This window comes from Pagrus major, chromosome 2, assembly GCF_040436345.1.
Source record: "Pagrus major chromosome 2, Pma_NU_1.0".
Taxonomy (NCBI): domain Eukaryota; kingdom Metazoa; phylum Chordata; class Actinopteri; order Spariformes; family Sparidae; genus Pagrus; species Pagrus major.
In genome coordinates this window covers 34,524,622-34,551,927 of record NC_133216.1, presented here as the reverse complement: position 1 = coordinate 34,551,927, position 27,306 = coordinate 34,524,622, and the positions used below count along the sequence as shown (strand labels likewise).

At 39.3% G+C, this 27,306-nt stretch overlaps 1 protein-coding gene and 1 long non-coding RNA gene across 6 annotated transcripts in view; both read left to right on the top strand.

The window, feature by feature from the left end:
- The first annotated feature begins 620 nt into the window (after positions 1-620).
- LOC141007606 (uncharacterized) lies at positions 621-5,397 on the top strand. The gene is made up of 2 exons (XR_012180021.1): positions 621-741; positions 4,388-5,397. It is a non-coding gene; the product is annotated as an uncharacterized lncRNA (long non-coding RNA).
- A 4,357-nt stretch (positions 5,398-9,754) lies between these two features.
- Positions 9,755-27,306, top strand: part of nf1a (neurofibromin 1a) — a 212,578-nt gene continuing 195,026 nt past the window's right edge. For 4 of the 5 annotated variants that reach the window (XM_073480939.1, XM_073480948.1, XM_073480924.1 and 1 more), the window contains exon 1: positions 9,804-9,995. In XM_073480939.1, the coding sequence (XP_073337040.1) occupies positions 9,936-9,995 (60 nt within the window). In that variant the 5' untranslated portion in view covers positions 9,804-9,935. Of the gene's footprint in view, positions 9,996-27,306 lie in introns of all 5 variants that reach the window. The other variant, XM_073480933.1, reaches the window with a different exon arrangement.

Below are 27,306 nucleotides of genomic sequence, written 5' to 3'. Positions count from 1 at the left end.
TATAATGCTTCAACCTCATGTTAGAGTCACATACAGTTGTGGTCAAAAAGATGCAAGACCCAACCTTCTGGCTGATGATTTTAGGTTTTCCTGAAGAATTTGGAGATAATCCTTCTTCATTATTCCATTTACTTTCTTTAGAGCACCAGATCCACTGGTAGCAGAACAGCCCCAAAGCATTATACTAACACTGAAGGTGAGGTTCGCCCAGGGCGTCATGCAAGCTAAGACCGCCACTGCTGACGACAGACTGTACAGAACTGAGCTTCCATGTAGCTGCTCTCTTACTTCACTGTAAAGTCTGAATTTTGGATCAGGATTGGCTCCAAACTTGTGATGTGACAAATCAGGACTGCTTCCTAAAATCACATTTTCAATAAGCACAGAAAAAATTTACACTTTGTTATGTTATTGTTGGCTTTAGTTCGTTGCCATGTGATATGGATTTACACAAGTGCCCTACAAAGATTGTGATGATAATTATGCAGTCAAACTGCACGTGATAACGCCTTTAGCTTTTTATTTTGGAGGGTATGGCCGGAAGTTTTCTTATGTTCATGCTCGCGTGCTTGACAGCAGTATTCCACAAGCCTTTCCACTACCGCCACGTCGAAGTCTGTAAGGAACAGCAGGCTTTCAACTTACAGTACTTTTTGCTGTAACAAACCTGCCGACTCTGGAAGAAACACTGGAAGAACCCACCAAAACTAATCTATCAGCGTGGAACTGCTGACCCTTCCTGTAAGATATCTCAACGCCAGTCTTATTGAATCGTCAGCACTATTTTGTCAGTGGTGTAACTAGCTCACATTTCTTGAAGTTCGTAAATGCTAAATAGCGTAAGGAGCCACCGGATACAGGACCATAATGTGGACCAACTTCCAACAGCACATTCTAACGCACGAGAGAGAAAATGGGAAAGAAAACCGATACGTCCCGTACATTACCGTACATAGCTAGCTAACTCTTGTACCTAACGCTGCCAGCTCGTCAGGTCACAGCCTTTTTGTATTTGTACAGTTGGAACGGCTTCGTATCTAAGCTGTGGGACGTGACTGCTGCTGGGCCGCGGCACTCTTCACAGCGTGCCCAGCAACTTATTTTGAAAATTAAAGTTATATTAGTCTTGTCTTGCTTTTTATGGTCTACTAGACTACAGTAATGGTTACTAGACTTGTCAACGCCATCCAGGTGGCAGCATAAAATACTATATCAGTGTTATTAACATGTTGGATACTGTTAAATATAGGCCTACATTTGCACATTACTGAGTATGGTTAGTAATAGTAGTAGTGCTTTAGATTGTTAGTCTTTTCATGGCGTCTAAGCAAATATTGATTTCCATTTCTTCCTTGTGTTTAAAGTCAGACACTCGAAAGTTGGGTGGGGGTTGGGTGCTATGTGTGACAAATGTGCACTAGTCGGATTCAAAGTGGGGGCAATTGCGATCATAGTTGTGCTTGTGTGTAGTGTAGGGCAATCTTGTATTATGAAGGATAATGAGCATAGTGAGGGGCTCTTTTCAGGCAGTACTCACTGGCCAAAATATATGTCAATGCTGATAAACTAAAGTTGGCCAATAATATCACTCAGGTGGTTTCATCAAAAATCACATGCCAGACAGGAAGGCAGTATAAACAAAGAGGAATAGGGATGACACTTTATCACCTTCTTACTGCTAACCTTTAAGTTTGAAGCAGCTGCTAGTGTCGATGAGTCCACTAGATGGTAGTTTAACACCACACTGTAGATCAATTCACACTCCTAATCCATCTGCCATGAAAAAGGAGCTTTCTCTCATGCCTCAATTTCCCCCAATTTAGGGGGACAGATTTACACTTTATTAGAGCATTCAGTCTATAAACCAGCCATCACTGCCTCGATTAGTAAACACTTAATTTTTCAGAGCATATATGGTAGTAGGTAGGCATCACATGTCAAGGCAAGTATGTATATGTGGTCTTTTGTGGTCTTCAGTGACACACCAGTGACAGCTGTGACCAGAGGCATTATGCACTCAGATAAGTCTGTCCATCCATCCATCCATCCATCTATCTGTCTGTGAACCTTATATCTCAGAAACGCCTTTAAGGGCCTTTCTTCAAATTTGGCACAAATGTCCACTTGGACTCCAGGATGATGTGATTAGAATGTGGTGGTCAGAGGTTGAAGTTCACTGTGACCTCACAGAGGACTATTTTGGGCATATCTCAAGAAATCTTGTGCTCATCATGAAAAAATTTAACACAAATGTCTAATAGGATGAAATGATGAAGTAATGACATTTCATATCGAAAAGGTCAATGGTCAAAAGGAGGCTGTGACTGTGACATCATAATGTTCTGCAAAAACACTTTTCTGGTTATTATTCACTGAGGGACAGAAGGGGAGACTGTGGCCAGATTTCACATTTGGTCAGATACTGAAATGGTGACACTAATCTTGGGTGTCCACCCTTAAAGTGTGCTGATTGCTGCTGGGTTAAACAAATTGTAGCTTTTATACGCTCTATTGGAATCAGCTGTATTGGCCAAACAGGTGAACGTGTATAAGGAATTTGACTGTTTTTTGTTTCTCTCAGAGAACTTAACCACTAAGAACATACAGCAGTAGTCCACCACAAGCTCAATGGTTTTGCTGATGTTGATCTGCATTGCACCATGTGATGAAGCTGCATTCCAATAACTATACTATTAAATATGCCAGAAAAATACTAGAAATATCTGGATGTCCTACTGCATCCTTTTGCATTTTGCAGAATGCAAGCCAGTGTGCTTTTCTGGTTATTCTGACCCACAATCCAATGCGCAGTGAAAGATAAGTCACATTGCCACTGAGAGAGCATGGACAGATGGCCTCTCATCGGTTGTATTCCAAAACGTATTTTTACTTCAAATCAGAAACTACAGACTGCGCAAATGTATGATCAAGAGAATCAGTTGTGGTAGAGGTAATGTTGAGACAAAGTAGTATGTCCTAATTGTATTAGGGCTGCAGGTATCAATTATTTTGATAATCGCGTATTCTACTAATTATTCTGGCGATAAATCGAGTAATCGGGTAAGATTTACAGTTAATTTCTTTTCCTTGAATTATTTTTGCTTTATGTAAGAGCAATAGCAATATACAAAACAGAAAGTAAGACAAGTCTCATAAATTAGCAACTAATTGGTTTCCTTTTTAAAAAAATAACATTTTTATTGCTTAAATTGTCACTGCAATGTTTTAAATATAACTATTATCTTTAGGGCAGCAACAGTAATAATTCCACAGAAAAATTACTATTAACTCCATTATATCTCAGTGGCAACAGACCTAAACTGTCAATGTAATGATATATTCCCGACAAAATACTGAGTGAAGTTTAGAAAGAATGAAGAACACAGAAATCAGTCAGTATCGGTGAGTCCCCCTCCATTAGCACAGGTGATTCGCAGCCTACAGGTACTGCTGGTTTGTCTCAGCCAAAAGCAAAGTTTGCAAGGGTTTGATAAATTTTAAGATACTGGTAAAGGACAAGCTAAGCTAAACAGTTTCTACAGACATATGGCTTTCTATACGTTTACACGTTAATGCTTATTGAACAGGTGTATTGATTAAGTATTGGGATTTACTCGTGAAGGTTTCATTGAGATTTTATTGCACGAGCGTTGTCGCTGTCAACACAAGCAAACTTCAATAATCATCACCTGGTTAATTTCACTGTGTCCACTGCCATCTCTCTGCTGTTGTTCAATGACTAGCTCTTTGTGTGTGTCTAAGACTGACTCAAGGGCAGTGGAAATAAAAGAGACACCATCACAAGTGCAAGGAAACTTATTAAACTAAACCATTTGAGATTTAGTATTTCCCCAAAATCAACTGTCTTAATTATTTACCTTCTCCTGTCCACCTGGTTTTAGTGTTGCTTTTATAATTTATTCACAAAACTTTTTGAAAAGGGAATAATTTGTAGCTTATTGGATGTCTCCCTTTGTTTCAGCCAATCACATGAGCATAGATCTTAGTGTATTATTATTACATCTACGCAAGTCAATTTCTAATGTTAATAGGTGCTTTTCCGCAGTTGTTATCATGGGATTTTCACAGTTCCTGTCCCAACCACATCACTTGAAGTGAGCAGTACACAGAGGGTGACAGTTAACTAGCTGGTGGCCAAGCAGTATCAAATCATGAACGATGTACAACAAGTTTGCTCAGTGAAGAGAGTATGCCAAATCTTGGAATACTCTTACAAACAAACCTGACAGAACAAAGTGCAGGAGGTTCAGGAGAAGAATACCAACATGTTCTTGCATGATGTCCAGTGTCTACTTCCAGGAAATTGGTGCTTAGTTGTCTACAACATGACTTGAAAACTGACTCATAATATGTTTCTGTGTGTCAGGTTCCTGTGAGCACAGCAAATACACATTGTGAGCGATCGTGGAGACATCATGAGGCAGCTCAAAGGCAAACCAAAAAAAGAAACATCCAAGGACAAGAAGGAGCGTAAGCAGGCCATGCAGGAAGCCCGACAGCAGGTGGCCACTGTAGTCCTTCCTACTCTGGTTGTCGTGGTGCTGATCATTGTTGTATTTGTCTATGTGGCCACCAGGCCTGGTGCTATCGAGTAGGCATGAACTCCCAAACTGACAGGGTTTTGAAAAAGTGACAGTGGCTGTACCCAAAGGATTACCACCATCATGTGACAACCACCCCTCTCTACCATTAGTCTTAAAGCCTCCTTCAAAGTGTCAAAAGTTTTTTTGCTTTAAGCAGGATTCAAGCTGCAGACATTAAACTGAGTGGAGAAACAGCTGATCCTTGGTGCCTTCAGATGAATGAAGATGACATCCTTTTAATCTCATTCATTTTAGAGCAGCAGATGGATTCATGCTGATGTCTTACAAATGATGCAGTATCAGGCATACCAAAGGACTCGTGCACGGCTTGCCAAGTTTTTCCAGTGGTGTTAAAAAACGAATGGTCAAAAACAGTTTTCATATTATGACTCTATGCTTTTCTAAATATTTGATTCAAAGCAACATGAGCCTGGTCTCAGACATGTACCACTCTTTGGACAGCACTCACACCTATTCGTATGAAATGGTATGTATGAAAAGTCTAGGGGAAAAGAAGGATTCAGTTTGCTCCTGCCAAGTATGAACAGCTGAATCCGACTCCAAAGTATCTTACTGAATGTAATGATAGAATCTGTTATCTTAAGTCCAGTATGGTAAAAAAAAATACACCTGAATTTCTTCATATTTAATGTGAATGTTATCCTGTTTGTTTCTGTTAAGTTATTGACAACCACACTTTGGTGTCACTCATGACATCTGTACAGATGTATTAAGGTGCCTTAACTGATTTGCAACTATACAATTTCAGTTGAATAAATGATTTTTTAATTAATGCTGATGGCATACATTTTTATTTGTAAAAGTTTATCTTGGTGAAAATTGGTGTCTGTGTTGTTATCTCATGTTGTCAGAGTCATGTGGGATTCAGTTGGTGCTGTGGGAATTTAAACAAGTGTTCAGATTTTACACACAGGGACTTAAATTATATGAATATTAACCAGTAGACAGGGTGGGACAAATACAGTAAATGTTTGCGATCTATAAAGTATTGTCCTCTTGTGGTTCTGCTGTGTACAGCATCACGCCCATTGGTTTACAATGTATGTAGTTTCAGTTTTTGTAATCGTCTAAAACAACTAATAACGGTAGTTTTCGTGAAACATAACAGAAGGAAATAGTGCATTTGTCAGGGACTATTTTTAGCAGTGGATTAAAGGACCAGTTCACCCTAAAATGACAAAATCAGTCATTGTCTGCTCACCCTTCTGCTGATGCAAAGCAACTGTACGTTAAAGTTACAGTAAAACAGCGTTAAAGCATTCTCCTAAACAAATGAAGTAGCTTAGGACTTGTTTTAAAAAGGGTTTTTTTTTTTAAATAAAAAAATAAAGCAAGATGGCTCCATACAGCCTTCTATTATAATCCAAGTCTCTGGAAGCCCGAGATCCCAAATTGATTTAAAAAGACGTTGAGTCATTAGAATCACTCTCCTCAAAGTTCTCCCTCCAGCCCCTTCTTACTGCACAACTCCCCTTGAAAGTACGCAATATCTCACCCAATCCCGTGGTATTACACTCGCTTAAGATTTGGCTGCAATTTCGCAGACATTTTGGACTTGACAAACCCTTGACTCTGGCTCCAGTTTTTAGAAACCACCTGTTCTCCCCCTCCTCCTCCGATCCCACCTTTTGTGCTTGGAGAGACAAGGGCCTACTCAACATCAAAGACCTTTATAAGGAAGGAGTTTTTACTGACTTCTCAGAGCTATCAACCAGACTGGACCTGCCCAATTCACACTGTTTCCGTTTCCTCCAAATTAGACACTTCATTAAGTCTAAATATCCCCACTTCCCCTACCACCCACCTGGATCTCCAATTGACTCCCTGCTCACTTTAGTTCCCACTCAGAAACGCTCCATCTCAGTGATATACAGCTCCGTTGACTCCCTCAACCCAGACCCTACAGCTAATCTGCGGCAGACTTGGGAGCAGGAAATTGGTGTGCCCATTCCTGATGACCAATGGGACCGAAGCCTTGCCCTTTTCCACAAAGCCTCAATTTGCGCCAGGCACGGTTTATTGCAATGCAAGGTCCTTTTCAGAGTATATTATACAAATGTCAAACTGGCAAAAATTTACCCGAGTATTGAGGGCACCTGCAACAGATGCAAGAATTCACATGCTAACCACACCCACATGTTCTGGTCCTGCTCGCTCCTGACAGACTTTTGGAGACAGATTTTCAACACACTGGGTTCAATATTTGATACAACCCTCAACCCTGACCCACTCACAGCCCTATATGGAATCCCACTGCCTGGTGTACTCAACCTCTCAGCGACTAAGCGGCATGTCTTAGCCTTCACAACTGTATTGGCACGATGCCACATCTTATTCAGGTGGAAACACTCACCCCCCCTTCTCATGACAGCAGGCTCAAGGAGATCCTAAGCTATATCAAACTTGAGAAAATCTGATTTTCACTTGCAGAGTCGAGCAGTTCATTCGACAGAACTTGGAGGCCCTTTATCGAGCATCTTGATAGGACTATCATCCAACCAGAGGATGGTTGGTTGCCCACCTTTTTTCCGCTCGTTTTTTTATTTGTTTGTTTGTTTTGTTTTTTTCACTCATTCTATACAAATTGTGGGAGATATTGGGTGGGGTGGGTTTGGGGTTTAGATAGAGACAGTAGGGTAGCAGTCTAGCACCCTGATTGGTGCACAACCTCTTGTCTGTTTTCTTTTTTTGTCCTATGCTGCCACTGCCTGTATGCATGTTGAGTCAGAGACATGTCACTCAGTACAACATTGTGGCTCAATGACATGTTTTTAAGAGTTTTGGGCAGAAAATAGAGCACTATGACACAGAGGAAGAAGATACATCAGGCTTTGAATAAACAGGCATCCATCCACCCATCTTAACACCATGTGGTGATCAGTTGACAGCTATTCTCTTTATGATGATGCAACCACAAAGTCAAGCTCACTTATCCAATCACTGGCACACAGCACAGAATTCCTATAACAAAGTATCACTCAGGTTCAGATCAGGCAGGCTGTTCCTCCCAATCACTGGCCTCCACAGACTCCAGCCCCCCCTCCAGGAGTTTGGCTCCAGACCCAGAGATACAATATGCATAGAGGTGAGTCTTATTATGTCTAGTGGGTACAAATGCATTAAGCTTTGTATGTCATATATAAAGAATGTAGGAATGTATGATATTGACAAATGTATATTATCAGCTGTATATTAGTATCGGTACAATTATAGCCGATAATACAACACCACATTGCTTTCATGGATTTAACAAGCATAGCATCTATGCACTCCAATATAGAAGGTAGTGGTATGCACCTTCAAATAATAAGGAGAAAAACAACAACAACAATCGCATATTATACATTACATAATATGTCACTTATCATTATTATACATATGGGCAGTGGGTTGGTTGTTGCCTAAGCCTACAGAGAGCTAACGATGATGAAGTTCACCAAGATAACCACAGGCTAAGCAAGTGTAGCAGAGAGACACTCCTGACTGCCAACAATCCCTGAAGTTACAGTATAGCTTCCTCTCCATCCACCCTCTGCTGTCTATACGGTACAAAAGGATGATCAGAATCAGGATGAGTTCATTGTTTTTTATTCTGTAGTTACAGTGGTATAGTGCTTCTATCCTCTTTTCTTTTTGTTCGGGAATAATCCTCCTCCCCTCCTACAGCAGATAGTGGACCTTCACAGATATATAGTACCTATAACCTACAACATTCACCAGTACAACATTGTAAAGTAACACATAGAGCTGTAGCTACCATTGAGTACACAGAGATCATGTCCTCAGTGTGTCTGGTAATGTGGGGGGTTTAATGATCTGAAGAGGAGTTAACAGTCTACAATTGCGCAACATCATTTGGTGTGTTTTGTTTTTTTTTTTTTTTTGGCTGATGATATGTGAAGTTGACAATTGTTACACTCCAGCTGTCAGTGATAATGATGCACAAATAATAACAATCTATAAGTCACTGATATCGCAGATCAACTTACACTAGAGTCAACTGTTGTTGATTGTTAAATAAATAACAAATAGTGAATTAGGGAGTTCTAGGATTAGTTGTTAAAACCCACAAATTCCAAGAACAACACAGAGGACATGACCTCAGTGATTGAAATGGCCCATGACTACTGACTTTTTTAATTTCACTTGAATGAAACTTGATAACTTGTAAAACATGCCAATAGTTCTGATATGCTTGATTTCTTAAAATGTTCCCGTTCCCTATGTTTTCATTGTCTTCATGGTTAATGTTTCTTTCCAGATGTTCAGCATACTGTATTTTCTTATCTTTGTTTATGCCTTTATCTCATTCAGACATTGTGTTAAACTTAATTAGTCACTAAATATTTTAAAATGAGCTGTTTATATTTGACGTTTGACGTTTTCCGCTTTACAAACATCATGTTTTAAGTGCTAGGTGACAATTTTTCTTGTCCAAATAACTTTTAAATTGTTATACATTCTATACATATAAGAGCGAGCTGGTAATGTATTTGCTTGTGTCAGCTCTTGAAGTTGTGTGCATTTGATTATGTAAAATTTTTGAAGAGAGCTAAGAATTGTTGATGAAAACAATCATATCCATCCTTTGTACATTCTGATAGGCCTGATCGCACTTGACGCAGGCGCTACAAACGAGCTGCCAAATTGCCATAGTTTTCTACATTAGTAGCGGAAGTACGGAAACCTTATTCCAAAATAAAATAAATAAATAAATAAAAGGTCAAAATATGTTGTAGGTCGTTGAGCAGAACATCTAATTTAGTACTGTGGGGGGCTATGGCTGTGAATGAGGACGTTTTAACGTTCACAACACAGTTTTAGCAGCCTTTGCAGCAGATTAACTATTCCTAAAGCTACACAAGGGGCTAGAAATACAGTAAAAAACAAAAAAAACCCAAAACAACTCAACAGTTTTATAGGGATTTCTAGTATATTTTCAAAGTGTATATTTGAATGTCCGAGGGTTATTTCACTTCCATGTATGTGTATGTGTACTTATTAATTCGAGAAAAAACAAACATCTGTTCAACAATTGTTACTTTGAAGTTTGTACCTGGAAGTGGTCTTTTTCATTCCAGATAGCTTGACCCTGGTCTCCAAACACCTCCCATCAGTTTCTCTGAAGAAGACTTCCGGTGGTGTGTCATGGCGGTGGCATGGTGAATCCTACAGAAAGGGAAAAATACTCGCCCCTTTCGTCCTTTCCCATCGATTCAGGGCAGATTTCAATGCACAAATAAGCCTGTCAGCTCCGGTCACATACCTTGGATTTACCAGCACAGCGCTGCGGTGTCCCTCCGCCCGGCCATGGCGGCTCACAAACCAGTGGAATGGGTCCAGGCCGTGATTACTAGATTTGATGAGCAGGTAAGATGGGTTGATTCGGTGAATGGGTGTAGCAAGCTTTGGCAGTCTTGAGGCCCGAATACGGTTAACAATGCAGTGACATAGATGTGATCTTTGAAAAAAAAAAAAAAACCCAAAAACCCAAAACAGATTATGGAGCGTTTTGCCGTCGGGAGCAATATCTCGACTGACTTGTGTTCTTTATTGCTTGTCCCGGCTGCTAAACACTGAAGAAGAGATCTTTTTAGCTAGCGCCGTCTCCACGATCAATTAGCAGATATATCCGATATTGTCCTGGGATTTGAACAGACCTAACGTTAGCCGGTGAACCGCAGAATAATACGTTATAAAGCAATATGTCAGGGACATTTGAACTTGCACATAAGCGTCGGTGTATCAATTAAAGTTCCCGAGCTAACATTTTCTTTCGTGTCAGCTAGGTAGCTAACATTAGCAGGCCCAGCTATCTAATGTAAACAAATAAGATGTGACTGGGTTAGCACGCTGTATTCATATGAAAAAAAAAATCATAAAAAAATAAATTACTTGCATGTGAGAAAAGGTATCAGTAAGAGTGAATGCTGTTCTCTTTGCTAGCTTATTTCTCAACCACTGTCAAGTAGTTTGCTTGATATGGCAAGTGAAGCTCATTTTTCCTTTAATTTGTTATAAGGATTTTATTGCTACAATTTCTATGACTAAGTATTTTCACGTGCTCATAGTTAAACTATTCAGTTACAAGTTGGTACTTTAAATTGTGTTATATCACAAGGTTTGGAGAGCATGCACCATCAGATAAAAATAAACTTACACTTTTAAACCTTCCCTGTAAGTCAAGTTATGAAGGCTACAGATGTTACAGGTAAATGTGGATCCGTAAAATGGTAATCTTCGACTATTCTGTCAGTCATCACAATCAGTTTGTATTACTCCAAAAAATTGTCCGTGTGGTTTAAAGGGAGATCTGACCAGTGTCTTATTTAAAAAAAACAAAAAAAACAAACAGTAACAAAGTAGTTTTTGATATTAAGAAGTAATTTGGCTGTGTTTAGTCTGTAGAAGTCGTTGGCTCTGGTGTCACAGATCCTGAATTGTAGCTGGGGATAAGCGGCTCAGCTTGGATTACTACAGTTAGCTTAAGGTGTTACAGCCACTTTCTTGGTTATTGTTACCCTAAGCCTAAAGCCTTCCAGTCAGTTTGTTTTAGTTTTAATCTTAACAGGTATTCTGTGTATTTTTGATGCTAACATCTTTTCTGTGCATGATGAATTGAAATAACTACACTAATAATAATGTAACCGCTTAAAGTGATCACAATTACAGCGACCAACAGCAAATATGGATCAAAAACCTTTGGACTGAGTCATTCCTATACAAATGCTGTTTAAAAGTATAATACTTAAGAATTCTACATTAAAATGTGTTAAAACGACTAGGCCTTTATTGTATAATTTGTTGAGTTTTGTACTTACATTATTCTAAATGTTTCCCACAATGTTTAAACCCAGAGAAATCGAAACATTACTCGAGTTAAGGGTGCATTTTTAATAGCTAGCTGCCGCTACTTCCATGATAGGGAAGTCACCGAAGGAGACTAAATGTAAGGTGCATAAAACTTAACAATATTACCTCATTCTGCCATGCATACACGCTGCTCACGCAGGCAGTGTGTTCAGCCCATTACAGTACATAAACACCTGAAATTGGAGCTAAGTTTCAGTTTCTCTGCAAACATCTTTTGTTTTGAAAGAGACCCCTCACATAGCAGAGATTACACATTTTATGTATAAATAAGTGCTGGATAGTAATTAAAAACTCTTCAAACTATTTTAATTCATCAATTTTTTTCCTTCTTTTTTTCACCCGATAGTTTGCCTCTTGGTAACCAATTTGCTTCTGGCTGGCTACCTGAGGCTAGAACTGCATGCATATTGAAATCATTACAGTTAAAAATTTATTTCAATGAAAAAGTAGACTCCACAAAGTGTATGAAAAACTGCCAAAAACAACCCAACAAGAGGCAGCAGTAAAACTTGATGTTCCACAGGCTACCTTGTGTAGTCTTAAACAACAAAAAGCAGTCATGAATTCTAGTCATGGAGACAGAAAATGAATGTAAAATTATTGTATATACAGTACAGTACTGCATTACAGGGTACTTGCATAATACACAGTACAGTGATTACATTTGTACAGTTATTTGGTAATAGGGGTGTCACGATTCTCCAAATCCTCGATTCGTTTCAATTTTCGATTCTAAGGTCACGGTTCGTTTCGATTCTCGATTTTTACATTTATTTTTTTTAAACCACAGGTTGCTTTGCCATTTTTAGACTAGACTTTTATGCAATATAATATCTGACCTTTGTTAGTAATGTACCACACTACATTATCAAATTTTAAACATTTATTAACAACATAATGACAATAACTTATATCTTCAGTCAATTGGAAACAAAATAACCTGCCATCTAGTTTCTCTTTTGTAACTGCAGTCTTCTTCACAGAAGATGACATTCAAGTCCACAACAAAACAAACAAAAAAATAAAACGGCCATGTCCACAGTCTTCTCTGAACAATTAAGTGTCTTAACAAACTCTTTCTGAACAGTTGGACATATACAAGGTGCGTAAGGTGTGAGTGGGCGAGCGAGAGTGAGGGAGCGTGCGTACGTGCGGACAGTGAATGAATGGGAGAGGAAGGAGAAGCGAAAGGAGTAGCAGTAGTAGCGACAGCAATAAAGTGTACAATATAGGCTGCAGTTTGGCTGAATAAAGGCGACGGCTCCTCAAGATACAGCAAAGCTCCCTGGTATTATTTCCTGACCAGCTTAACATGTGAAAGGGGGTTCACCCCGAAGGTAAACAGAAACTTCAGACCTGGAGGAAATCATCTCCCCTGTGCTTCCCGACCACGGTCTGGGAGCCGAACAGGAATGGTGTAACACCATGCTATCGTTTGACTGGCTTTAGCTAATAGCTACTGGCTTAGCTAGTAGCTAAGTTAGAGGAGGTTGACTCGCAGCACTTCAACACATGTGTTTTTTTTCTCCTTGGCAAGCCGACCGGACGTGACATGGGGGTGTGGCAGCATCGACGATTCCATTTTTTAATTCAAAGTTCCAGATTGTGAATTAATTTAGATCGATTTCGATTTAAAATCGGAATCGTGACACCCTTATTTGGTAAGCACTTGAAATGCTGAACTGTGAATGAAAGACAAAACAATTCAGTAAATAGCGAACCTAGTAGCAGGCTATAGTTACCATTGGAACCATTGGTGTGGAAATTTCTTGGTTATGTGGATATGGACGTGGAAGATTCTGCATCGATGCAGAGCCTAATCAAGAGCCTGCAGTTTATGCTGATTGTTGATTGTCCAGCCTCAGCTGGACAATAAAGTTATGTCACGATGTTGCTCCCATGCTTTGAAATGTGGGTGAACATTACTTATGTAGGAGGTATGTTGGAGGGAGGCAGAGATCATCTGTGAGTGATTAAAAACAAAAACTTGCAGAGTATTTTTTTTTAAATGGACATCTCAGGGCACATGGCGGATTTTATGACCTTGCTGGGAAGCACAAACTGGACGAGACCCCTGCTGAGTGCGACTTCTGCCCCACAACGATTACTAATCACGTTAGCCATTTTCACCTGAAGCTAACGGCTGCAGCCATAAGTAATAACTGCAAGCCAACCAATCAGCCAAGATTTGAGGAGGCGCTGTCAACTTTGCCATCCAACTCTGAGAGAGGTGTGTGCAGCAGTGTCTATAAATTCCTTATCTTAAAGCTGCTATGTGAAAACAATATTATTGTAGATAACAACACACGTGTAAGTGTAAGTATTTTGTAGACTGCTGTAGTCTTATTGTTGGAAGGACTTTAAATGATGAAGAAGTAGCCATGTGCAGTTATATCGATCACTGAGGATGCCATACACTGAGATGCATCACGATGCATTGAGAATCGTTTTGCATTTGAATCGTTTATAGCTGAATCGTAATCGAATCGTGAGACCAGTGAAGATTCACACCTCTAGTAACCATCATTATTAAATGGTACATTTTCAGTAAATTAAACTTTAGTTAATAGTTATTTCACTGTTGACAAACATGAATGGCTGAGAAACTATTTAGTAAGCAATTGCTTATTGTGAAGTTGCAGCTGATGTTTGTAGTACTTCGTAAATGGTTAATAAATACTGTGTAGTTCATCTATACATTTTATTTTGATGCCCATTATAAAGTTGTAAGTAATGTTTACACAACATCCGTAACACAGTTGTTTTACAATTGCGGAATAAATGGTTTATGAAGCATTTCATTGTTGACAGCGAAATAACTAACTAAAATATAATTAACTATTAATGTAGCTTAAAATTAACCTGGTTGTTATAAAGTGTTAACACCAAGCTGTCTGTTCCATTACTTTATATTCATGTAATGGATATACAAATACATTACATTAAAATGGTAATCTTCATGAGAAGTAAAGAAAAAATCTGTTATAATAGCCATCTGCTTATTATAATCAATTTGACCCAGACAAATGTGATCACGATAAGAGGTTTCCACTCAAGTTATTTGGAATGGAATGGACTGGTCATACCCTACTTGACCACAGTGTACTTTCCTACATAATACATCTCAACAGTGCTTACTGTTGTAGGCCTACGATAAAATCACAAAGCCATTCTTGTTTAGAACTGCTAATTTAGGGGTTCTTCGTTCAGAAAATATAACCTGCATTATTAATTATTAGTATAGCCTTTTACAATGTTTACTGTAATTTCTCTGGAGAGAACAGTTGTCACTGTGGATCTCCTATGGAAGGACGGTTTGGGCAACCTACCTTTGACCCTGAGATTAACAGAATAGTTAATCTGTAGCTTCTAACCAACAGCAGCATTTTAAAGTGGTAGCCCACCTGAAACATATCACAGAAAGAGAAACTTCTGGTCTGGATGCTTTGCTGTTTATGAATTTTCAGCAGCAAACCTCCTCCTTCTCCTCTACCCCCTCCTCCTCCTCCTCCTCCTCGCTGAAAGTGTTCGTGCAGCAACATCCATCAGACCTAGAATCACCAGAATGGGCAGGTGGGTTGCAAATTACACCCAATGCGCAGGCACATAAAAAGAAAATTATTGATCTCAAGGTGGCATGGCAGTAATAAAGTTTACATTTTCACAATTATTTTGAAAACAGCTTGGCCTAACATCAAAATTCTTCACTATTTTAATCTCTTAATTCATCTACACATTTGCTCCACTTGTCTTCTGCTATTAGAATGTCAAATTTTGCAACTTGTTCACAAAATCCTATTTTTGACATCTCGTCAGAAACTGCTGAGCCGCTTGTCCCAAGCTGAGTCAGGATCATCAGTGGCAGCGATATTCAGTTGGCAACCCTTGGTCAAAATGCTTCCCGTTAGCTTCAATCCAGCCATGTGATTATTTTTGTTTGTAGGCTTATTAGCCCAGTCATTAGTTATGGCTGTTGCTAAGCACAAAAATACTCTTATCTTTTTTTAAAAAGGTTTAACCCAAGGCTGTTTGAGCAGAGGTATTTAGAGTCAACCTGAGATTCTAAGATCAGAAGATGCATTCTTTTTTCCCTTTGCAAAAGAAATATGTAAAAGTAATTGTGAAAAGTGATAAAGCAAAGAATTAAAATTTTAAAAGTGCATTGTTTTAACACGTTTAATTCTTAGATTTACAGGTCAAACACAGGGATGTTTGACCTGTTTACCTATCAAACATAGGTAATGTAAAAGTTGGCACTTCACTTTTTTCAGATCTGGCCTGATCTACGCACTTTGCTGATCTTAAGTTATTAAACACATTTCAATTTGTTTATCTATTTCAATTATACAAGCAAGGACATGGAGTAGCTAGCCAGTGGGAAAAAGTGGCCAGCAAGTTTACAAGGCATAGGGTGATGAAAAGACACCAGTCACCAGCAACATGCACATTTAATTTACTAACATTAACCTCTAACATTACAGTATCAGAAAACAATACCTAAGTGGTAGTACCTAAGCTTTATTATTAGTTAGCAAGACATCTATCACTTTTAAAGGTCCAATATACAACATTCAGTTTAACTAGATGTAAGGAAACAGCTATTTGCTATGGAAAGATATAATGGAGTAAAGATGTCCTAAGCAGAGAGTTACCTCACATTCCACTTCTGTAAGTTGTTATCGAGCTTCTCTGTTTTTTGTTTTGGATACCTGGTCTGGCCCGTCTGTGCATTATAGTGCATGTGAACCCCCTCACTTTGGAACCATTGGACCGCCCCATTTACAGACTCAGCGAGCAGGGTTGCCAAGACTGCACTTTTCCTGCAGAATTTGTTTACTTTTGAAGTGTTGTAGGTTAGGTATACCTATTTTAAAGGCCAATATGGTCTTGGCTCTGGTGTTTGCCCCCAAAAGTGGCAGAATTCAGAACACACACACACACATACACACACTGGACATGCCTGTGGACAGAACGTGTGGCAATGCATACAGTAGGGGTGTAACTATACCAAAAACACATGGTACCATATCATCATGATATATAGTTCACTGTATGATATTTATCATAATATTAAAAAACGAAAGAAAAAAAACAAAACAAAAACCCAATGTCATTTTAATAATGAATGTGATAAGTACAGCATTTATTATTTGTATACAATTTTGTTTTTAGTTTTACTTGAGGTCCTTCTGCTTTCCTGTGTAAAATGTGTAAAAAGTAACCATTGGTCTATGTACTGTTACAAAACAATACAGTAGCCAGTAGCAATTCCTCCCTCCCTCTGCTTGTACAGCGGGACTACCAGGACACCCAGGGAGGTGTGACACATTCACACAGAGACTCTGCATTATCTCCGCAGCAACGGCTCGGCAATTCTCTGCATTTGTTTGTTCACATAGAACCAAGCAGCTCCAGCGTAAAGCTGCACCAGTGTGTCAATTCATACAGCACGCCGGCACTGCGGATCCAAAAGAGGCGTGACGGTACACATGATGACGTTGACATCTGTGTGTTTTTTTTCAACGTTTTTCCTCCGGTGTCCACCTGTTAATCTAAACATGTATCTGCTGACTGATTATAATCATATGGATGCAGTTAAAATGTGTTGTGATTGAGATCCTGACCCACCATGCATCCTGGATAGTGTCAAAGTTATGTTTTTCGCTCAAAATTACACAATTACATAAATGCCAAATCAGTAAATAGCGGATCCGTCTAGCCCTATCACTTGCAGGGAGGGATACTGTTTTCTGGGGGAAAGTTCACTGAAGTCTCGGTCGGGAGGGCTGATTGTCGCTGTGATTTTTTTTTAGACAGTTACTACAACAACACAGTAGTGGAAGGACAAACATATGGTGAATTAAAGTTTTTTGCTGGGGACAGACGCTGTTTTTCGGGCAGAAATGTGACGAAGAGTCAGTAGGACAGACAGGATGACAGACACTTTTCCACGTATTACTAGGGGTGTGTATTGGCAAGAATCTGGCGATACGATACGTATCACGATACAGGTGCAACAATACGATATATTGCGATACTGTAGGAACGACGATATATTGAGTTTCTTTTAAAGAATTTAATTGTAGGAAAACTGTCATAGCATAGTAAACACACTGCTGTTACATGCTTAACATCAGCTTACTGAATTCAAACAGAGGGATCTATATTTGTATTTCACGAGAAGAAATACAAGCATTTGCAGGATTTTTTTGGATAAACAAATGAAAAAAATAAGTTAACAGATTTCTTGACTCTGTTAAAAGGTTATCCCTTAACTGTAATATACTGTATAAGCAGTTTCAAATTTCTGAAGTTGAAAAAGAAAATGCAAAGTCACTGCAACATCCGCTCTTTATGTGCAGGTTGAAGAAATTAATATCTGCCTTTCAATAAAAGTCTCAAATACTTGCAAATATATGCAGTCCCTGTACAATCTAACATAACAATACTTTTTCTTCAATATCAACAGTCACTAGCTTAACATGAAGAAAAAATATGTAAACAATGTTACATTAAGGCTGTAGATATTTTTAGATATCTGCTTAGAGGTTCACAACCAGTGAGAGGAGTTTTTGATTTCAAAGTAGTTATCAAAAGAAAATATGGTCTCATCTCGCGATGTCCGTGAAGGGATGGTGTAACGGGGCTCCAGTGTTGTCATCATATTACGAAATCCCTCATTCTCCACAACACTCAGAGGGCGCATGTCTTTGCAAATAAAAGAAAGTACTGACTGTGTTATCTTGGTTGCGCGAGTTGAGGTCGCTGGTAGTTTCGAAAAGTTAACTTCTTGAATAGTTTGTTGAGCAGGATCCACTCGTTTCACGTTAGCCTGTAATGCTACGTTGTCATGGTGTCTCGCCACATGTGATCGCAAATATAGTATTGCCCGAGTACTTGACTCTGGCGTTGCAGATTTTACAGACCGCATGGCTCTTGTCGAAGTCATAACTGCCTTCCTTTGCTTTGAATCCAAAATATGCCCAAACATCAGCTTTAAAAGCTGCTGGAGCCGGCTGTATCCTCTCGTCCTCATTCATCGGTGAACTGTGCTAAGTTAGCGGTTAGCATGCAATTTGCCACAGACTGGGATCTCGGGATCTATGCGCGAGATTTCATTGTTCCTTTGGCACGGAGGACGTAATGACTGCTGCCAACTAGCAGTCGGAGGTTTAATTGCAACACAAAAATGAACAAACGCTGTGAATATTTGCATGTTAATTGTTAACAAAAAAATCGATACAGTGCTGTTGAATATCGATACGTATCGTGAAAAAAAATATTGCGATATTTCAGTGTATCGATATCGATTCTTACACCCCTACATATTACTGCAGTATTTTTTTCGTCATGTAAGTTGCCAAAGACACCACCAGTTACCACGTTACTTTTGTTTAGTCCTGTAACGTTGCTTTGCGGGTCATTTCTCTTTTATTTGATTAGTGAAGGATCTCTTTAGCTGACTGTAAACACCATCAGATTGACCTGCCCCTGCTCCATGCTTCCAGCTCATCTATTCACACAGGCTGATACTACTGATACTGATACTACCGCCAGAGGCGCATCAGAGCTGCAGCAAAACTGTCCCCCCTCTCCGCATCTGAAACTTTCACACAGAAGACGATGCAGATAATCGACGCATGGTTCCAGCACTCAAAGGGCAGTGTGAATGGGGCTATTGTGTGGTACAGCCGAGTGCCTGTTCCCTCCACCTCTCTTGATGTCCAGCATTGTACCAGGGCAACAAAAATCTCTGTCAGCATAACTGACATGTTATTATTTCCAAACTGTGTGTTCAGTGGTTGTCGGATGCTAATGGCGTCTTGATGGGTGTTAATGGAACTGCAGTGTCTCTGGGCTCATTAGGTGAAGCAGACAGGCCTGGTGGTGGAGCAAGCGGCTCCACCACCTAAACAAACTTAGGGTCACTCTTCCAGTGCAAAGTGGCTCCGGAGAATGGGTGAAGATGTTGGAGTGTTACTACAGCTCAAACACCACTGAAAACGGACATTAATGGAGTGTCTGTGTAAGCTAACAGTTTGACTCAAGCATTGAGAACAAAACCAACAAAGCCAACCAATCAGAGGCGGAGTAGAGCAGGTTTTATGAAAACGATGTTATTCTGAGGATGAATCAAGGGAACTTGCAGCCCTGAGGAAAGAAGCTGCTCTGTTGTCTGATGGTACAGTTTGGCACGAGTGCAAAGTTTACTTTCTTTCACTACCATTATTACCGATATTGCTTATCAAGTTTTGCAATCCGGTGCTTTTTTTAAATATATATTTTTGGCCTTTTCATGGCTTTATTTATAGTATAGATGAAGATTGACCGGAAATGGAGTGAGAGAGAGGGGCAATGACATGCAGCAAAGGGCGACAGGTCGGATTGAAACCCTGAGCCACTGCGGGAAGGACAAAGCCTCTGTACATTGGGTGCACTCACTACCAGCTGAGCTACATTGGCGCCCCGCGATCTGGTACTTTAATGTTATAGTTGAAAGGCAAATAAAAAAAACAAAAATCAATTAGCAACTACACTTCCTATCAATCAACCAATTAATGATAGCCTGTAACTTACAATCTAGCTGACAATCTGACGTGACCTCTCCGTTGGTCCAGACTGTGTATCCAGAGGATGCTTTGAGCGCTCTCAAACTGGAACTGTGGATTTGTGAATGACAGTTCAGATGATGCTCTGACTGTTTAAGTCAGTTGAATTTATGAAAGCAACCATATTTATAGCAAAACAATCAGCTGGTTGCTTTAAATCATTAACCCATGTTTGAATAATTTACTTAACTCTGTTTAGTCTCCCGGCTATTTGCCAACATAACATACGTGAGGTGGATAAGAATTACGACCTGTACTTTTTTTATTTGTGTGTGTTTATTTTTTATTGTTTTCGTAACAGAAAAATAGATACATATTAACAATAGTTGGTGGTGCTACACAAAACAGTACAGGTTTCTTGACAGGGGTTTTTGACATGCGACAAACAGGACATAGGACAAAGATAATGGCACAGCGACAGTAGCACAAGTTCAGTTTTTAGACATTAAATCGAGAAAAGGTTGTCAGATTTTAGAAAAAATTTCCTCTCTAGCAGACATAATGTACCTGATTTTCTCCAAGTGTAATACATTTCCCAGTTCTCTCAACCACATTTCAAATGTAGGAGACCTTTCAGATATCCAAGATTGTAAAATTAGCTTTCTGGCTAACAATGTTGAAAGGGAAATAGCCTTAGCTTCACAACTACTTTTCACACTATCTGGATTGGCCACCCCGAACAATACGGTGAGTAGGTCTGGGTTACATGGATGATTAAAGGCCTTAGTGAAAAACTCAAATGAGGAGCCTCAGAATGATTATAGCTTATGACATGACAAGAATAAGTGGGATAGTGTTCCTTCTTCACTTCGACACTTAATACATTGGGATGACACATCCAGAAATATTTTCTGCAATCTGGAGGGAGAATAGTGTAGTCTATGTACTACCTTGAATTGTATCAAATTATGTCTTGCATTGATTGAGCTATCATGGATGTTCTTAATACAAGTCCCCCACATCTCATCTGAGATTTCCCTATCCAGTTCTCTCCCCCAAGCCTCTTTAAATGGGTCTGACAATGTGTTATTCACATTCTGTATGATTCCATAGAGTTTAGATATAGCCCCTCTCGTATATGGTTTGATTTGAAAAAAACTATCTAATGCTACGTGCTGAGGTTTACATTCATATTGTGGAACATGAGTTCTCACAAAATGTCTCAACTGTAGGAAATGGAAAAAATGGGAAGCTGGAAGCTGAAATGCCCGCTGTAACTGCTGAAAGGAGGCCAAATGACCCTCAATATAAACATTTCTCAAAGTCATAATACCCTTCTCTCTCCAGATTGAGAAAACTACATCATCCAGTGCAGGTTTAAATGCATGGTTACAGCAAATAGGAGAGTCCAAATAAACTTTGGGTGTTTTCAGAGTTGTTATTACCTGCTTCCATATCTTTTTTTTTTTAAACTGTGTTTATTGAATTTTTCACCACAGTAACGTATCTTATAATGTTGTGCTTTTTCTTTTTTTTTTAGCAATACAAAGAGTACTTCCCCCTCCCCCCTCCCCCCCAACAAACAAACACAGAAAATAAATAAATACATTTTTTTTAAAAAATTACAGGATGTTTTTCTGTAAAAACATCCTGTAATTTTTTTTAAAGAAAAAGGAGGTTTTTGTGCTTCCAATTCAGTAATATCAACCTTCGTGCCAACAGTGTCACGTAACGAATCATATTATATTGGTTATTTGACAAAATTGTTGTGGCCGCTTTCACCCCAAACAAAGCCAAAACTGGGTCTGGTTTGAGTCGAATTGTAAGAACTTCAGAAAGAGTTTTGAAGATATTGACCCAATAATTACAGAGTCTTGGGCAGTTCCAGAACATATGTGCTATGGAGGCCAGAGCTTGTCCACATTGGTCGCATAGGGGGTCGACTGTAGGAAACATCTTGGACAGCCGTAGTTTTGATAAGTGTAGACTGTGTAGAATTTTGAATTGTATCAGTCCATGTCTGGCACATACAGAAGAGGAGTGGACAAATTCTTGGGCTTTTTTCCATTGACTCTCCGTGATTTCCACTCCTATATCCTCCATCCAGGCCTCTCTTAGATGATCCAGTGTGATTGTGCAGTCCATTTGTGTCAAATCATCATGGATCTTAGAAATAGCTCTTTTAGTCTGTGGGTCAAGCAAAAACAGTGTGTCCATTGAAGAAACCAGAGGTTTGTTTGGGAAGGATGGAAATGTCTTTTTTATGAAGTTTCGGATTTGTAAATATCTAAAGAGGTCCGTGCTGGGAATATTACATTTCTCTTTTAGTTGCTGAAATGTAGGAAAAATTAATGAATGAAAAAATGAATTACTTGTAAATGCCATTTGTGAAATGACAGATCAGAAAGTGATGGAGGGAACGAGTCGTTATTTATTATTGGTAATAGTCCTGAACAATTCTTCCAGCCAAAATGCCTCCGTATTTGGGACTAAATTTTAATTGAGTGTGAAATAATTGGGTTTTTCACCTTTAACTTTGGTGTTGGTAGAGCAGAAAAAAGTATTGATGCTAAAGAGGAAGGAAAGCTATTTTGGTTTTCCATCCTTGCCCACTCAGCCCCCTGCGTGTGGAACCAGAATGACATAGATCTAATGTTACAAGACCAGTAATAGAGCCGAAAGCAAGGCAACCCCATACCCCCAAGTGTTTAAGGTCTTTGCAGGAACGCTTTCTTAATTCTCGGAGGTTTGTTATTCCAGATAAATTGAGATATGTCTGCATCTAATTTGTCAAAAAAGGCTTTGTTAATGAGAATAGGGATGCACTGAAAGAGAAATAAATACTTTGATAAGATAGTCATTCTCACTATATTAATTTGACTCGCAAGGGAGATTGGAAGATTTGCCCATTTGTCAAAGTTATGCCTTGTCTGGTCATACAGCTTCAAGAAATTGTGTTTAAGTAAATCAGAGAAATTTTCAGTAATATTCCCAGATATTTAAATTGGTTTGAAATTGCAAATGGCAGAGAGTCGAGAGTATGTATGCTCTGTCTGGCTTTCGGATTAATCAGGAACAATGTACTTTTTGAAAAAGGTTGAGCTTGTATCCAGATACTATGCCAAAATTTCCCAAGGTTGACATTATGGCAGGCATTGATTTTGAAGGGTTTGAGATAAACAACAATAAATTATCTCCATATAAAGCCACTTTGTGTTCTGACCCTCCCCTTTCAGTACCTTCATATTCTTTGGCCGTACGCAGTGAAATAGCGAGGGGTTCAATGGCAAGCGCAAATAACAGCGGTGACAGGGGGCACCCCTGCCTAGTAGAGCGACCGAGCGGAAAGTAGCAGGAGTTAACGTTATTCGTTGAGCATACAATAATTTAACAAGGGAGATGAATTCAGTGCCAATCCTAAACTTTGACAGGGTCGAGAAGAGATAATCCCACTGGACCCTGTCTAAGGCCTTCTCTGCATCTAGAGAGATTAGTATTTCAGGGTGTTCATTATCTGCGGATTGCGTGTAGATAATGTTAAGTAGTCTCCGTATGTTAAAAAATAGCTGCCTGTCCTTGATGAATCCTGTCTGATCTTGAGATATTACAGTTGGGAGGATTCCCTCCAAATGTGTAGCCAAAATTTTCCCAAATATTTTGTAATCTACATTCAGTAGGCTCACTGGTCTATAAGACCAAGGAGAGGTGAGACTTGGGTTTTAAATGCTTTGTAAAATTCAGAGGTGTAGCCGTCTGGGCCAGGGGCTTTTGAGCTTTGCATGTTTTGTATAGCTTGTTCTACCTCTGATGTAGTTATGGGTTTATCTAATAATTCTTTATGACTTACACTAATTGTCAGGACCTTTAATTTTTCAAAAAATGTTTCAATCAATGATATATCTCCTAGAGATTCTGAGGTGTATAATTTAGTGTAAAAAGTTTTTAAAATATTGTTTATCTCTTTTGGGTCAATGGTAGTCTGACCTGAGTCAGTTCTTATTTCTGTAATTGTTCTTGATGCAGCTTGTTCTTTTATTTGGTGTGCTAAAATTCTACCAGCTTTTTCCTCATATTTTTCCCCCATAAAATTCTACACACAATACCCCATAATGACAACGCAAAAGAAGTTTGTTTGAAATTTTTGCAACTTTATTAAAAATAAAGAATGAAAATATACCATGTACATAGGTATTCACAGCCTTTGCCATGACACTCAAAATTGAGCTCAAGTGCATCCTGTTTCCACTGATCATCCTTGAGATGTTTCTACAACTTGATTGGAGTCCACTTGTGGTAAATTCAGTTGATTGGACATGATTTAGAGAGGCACACACCTGTCTATATAAGGTCCCACAATTTACAGTTCTTATCAGAACACAAACCAAGCCATGAAGTCCAAGGAATTGTCTGTAGACCTCCGAGACAGGATTGTATCGAGGCACAGATCTGGGGAAGGGTACAGAAAAATTTCTGCAGCATTGAAGGTCCCAATGAGCACAGTGGCCTCCATCATCTGTAAATGGAAGAAGTTTGGAACCACCAGGACTCTTCCTAGAGCTGGCTGCCCGGCCAAACTGAGTAATCGGGGGAGAAGGGCCTTAGTAAGAGAGGTGACCAAGAACCCAGTGGTCACTCTGACAGAGCTCCAGCGTCTCTCTGTGGAGAGAGGAGGACCTTACAGAAGGACAACCATCTCTGCAGCGTTCCACAAATCAGGCCTGTATGGTAGAGTGGCCAGACGGAAGTCACTCCTCCGCCTGGAGTTTGCCAAAAGGCACCTGAAGGACTCTCAGACCATGAGAAACAAAATTCTCTGGTCTGATTAAACGAAGCTTGAACTCTTTGGCCTGAATGCCAAGCGTCGTGTCTGGAGGAAACCAGGCACCGCTCATCACCTGGCCAATACCATCCCTACAGTGAAGCATGGTGGTGGCAGCATCATGCTGTGGGGATGTTTTTCAGCGGCAAGAACTGGGAGACTAGTCAGGATTGAGGGAAAGATGAAGGCAGCAATGTACAGAGACATCCTTGATGAAAACCTGCTCCAGAGCGCTCTGGACCTCAGACTGGGGCGAAGGTTCATCTTCCAACAGGACAACGTTAGCCAGAGTGATCGGTTAGCCATGGAGGTTTCCCGTCACAATCACAAATCTCCTCTGGGGGTCAGATATAACCTCAGACATTGTGAAAGGTATTGAGTTTTTGATGATTATTGCAATGCCTCTACTTTTAAAATTAAATGAAGAGTGGAATATATGTCCTGTCCATTTGCAGCGTAATCTATGATGATCTGGATTTCTTAAGTGCGTTTCTTGCAAGAATGCAATATCTGTTGTCAGCTTTTTAAGATGAGCTAGTACATTGCCTCGCTTTACAGCTCCATTTAATCCTTTACAGTTCCATGTAACAAACTGAACCAGATTTTTTGGCATAGCTTCATCAGAGTTATTGACCTTATCAACCATTATTGTGTTGTTTGAAAATCAAATTCTTGATATGTTTCTTTTGTGGCATCTCTTTACACACATAATACATAAAAGTACTCCTGCACTGGGAACAGAACTTTCCCTTTAAAACTATACATGAACCCCTTGCTGTCCTTCCCCTGCCGGGAGATGCTTCTTTAAACGTAAGCGAGAAAAAACTTTTCGCAAAAACTTTCACGCTTGACATTCCACTAAGCTCCTGTGTTAAGTATGTTTGTTTTTTCCTAGACCATTTTTGTTCATTTCCTCCTTCTGCACCCTGAGTATGTTCTGAGTTTTGAATTATACATTAAGGCTGGATTGCACCAACAAGGTTTAATTTAATCTAAGATTAGCTCTAATCAGAGATTAGTAAAACTAGGTTTAAAATGAGTTAATCCAGGTTTAAAATTAAGCAGAGCTCTGTTGCACCATTTAAAATTAATCTAAGTTTAGTAAAACTCAGTTTAACTGAATTTAAACTTAGTTTAAACTGATTTAAATCAATAGGGATAATTGTGGATATCGAAATTAAAATTAATAATTAAATATGCAATTAAATATATAGGCTACATCATAAGCGTGCTGTCAGGACCCCGGATTTATATATAAAAAAGAGGGAGACTGTTTCAACGGGCGCTTTTCCGATTAAACGTTACATTGTAACGGAAAAACGTTAGCCTAACGTCTCTTGTGACAGATCGGCTATCTTACAATGGCTCGGCAGAGAAGCTCAAACTTTTCCTCCTTTGAGAAAAACTTGCTGACCGAATTAATGGAGCAATATGGGCAAGTCATTGAAGACAAGAAAACGGACAACAGCACGGTGAAACAGAAAGATACTGCTTGGCAGCAACTGGCTGACAGTTTTAATGGATCGACCGGCGTGAAGGAGAAAAGAGACGTCGCTCAGCTTAAAGCTTGCTGGAAAAACTTAAAAACAAAAGCCAAAAAAGATGCGGCGACTGTGAGACGAGAGATGTTCGTCACAGGAGGAGGTCCTCCGCCAAAGAAAAATGATCCACTGGCGGAGAAAATCAATTCCCTCATCCCGCAGCAGATGGAGCCACTACAAAATCCGTACGACGACGACGACGACGGCATCTTGGACCAGCTAACTTCAGACTCACCCGGGGAAGATGGTTAGTAATCCAGTCACGCTTTACTGACCTCAGTCAATAATCAGTTATTATTTGGCCTATCCAATTAATTTGTTTTTTCGCCATATATTTTGGTTTATGTTTTGATAGAGATCGTTTTAACACTGCAGCCAGTGCAGCAAGAGGAGCATCTGCAAGACAGTGCTGCTTCCTCTTCTTTATGGTCATCATCCTCCTCATCTGATTTGAACAGCTGCAGGAGAAACAAGCGACCCTACGTGACACACCAGGAAATTTTGGTTTTAGAGAAGGAGAAGATTGAAATGGAAATCGAAAATGCCATATTACAGAAGGAAGTATTAAAGCTGCAGAAGGAAGTGTTGCTGCTGAAAAAAAAGAAGATGCTTACTGATAGTTTCACCCTTGATGCCACTTTTTTATCATAAAATGAGAATAAAATAAAATAAAAATATATAGCTATCTGCACTGAAATATTTACAAATAAAATAATTTCTATTTCTACTTTTCTTCAATGTGTATCTTCTCTGTGCTTCACAGTTTGAAAAAGACACTTGTTGGCAGGTCAAGCTACTATTAGTTTATTGATATTGCTTAAAGCAGTATTCAACCAGATATAGTTGGCAGTAATTCAATTATTATGTGGAAATAGACTTTTCACCACAATGTCAGCAAT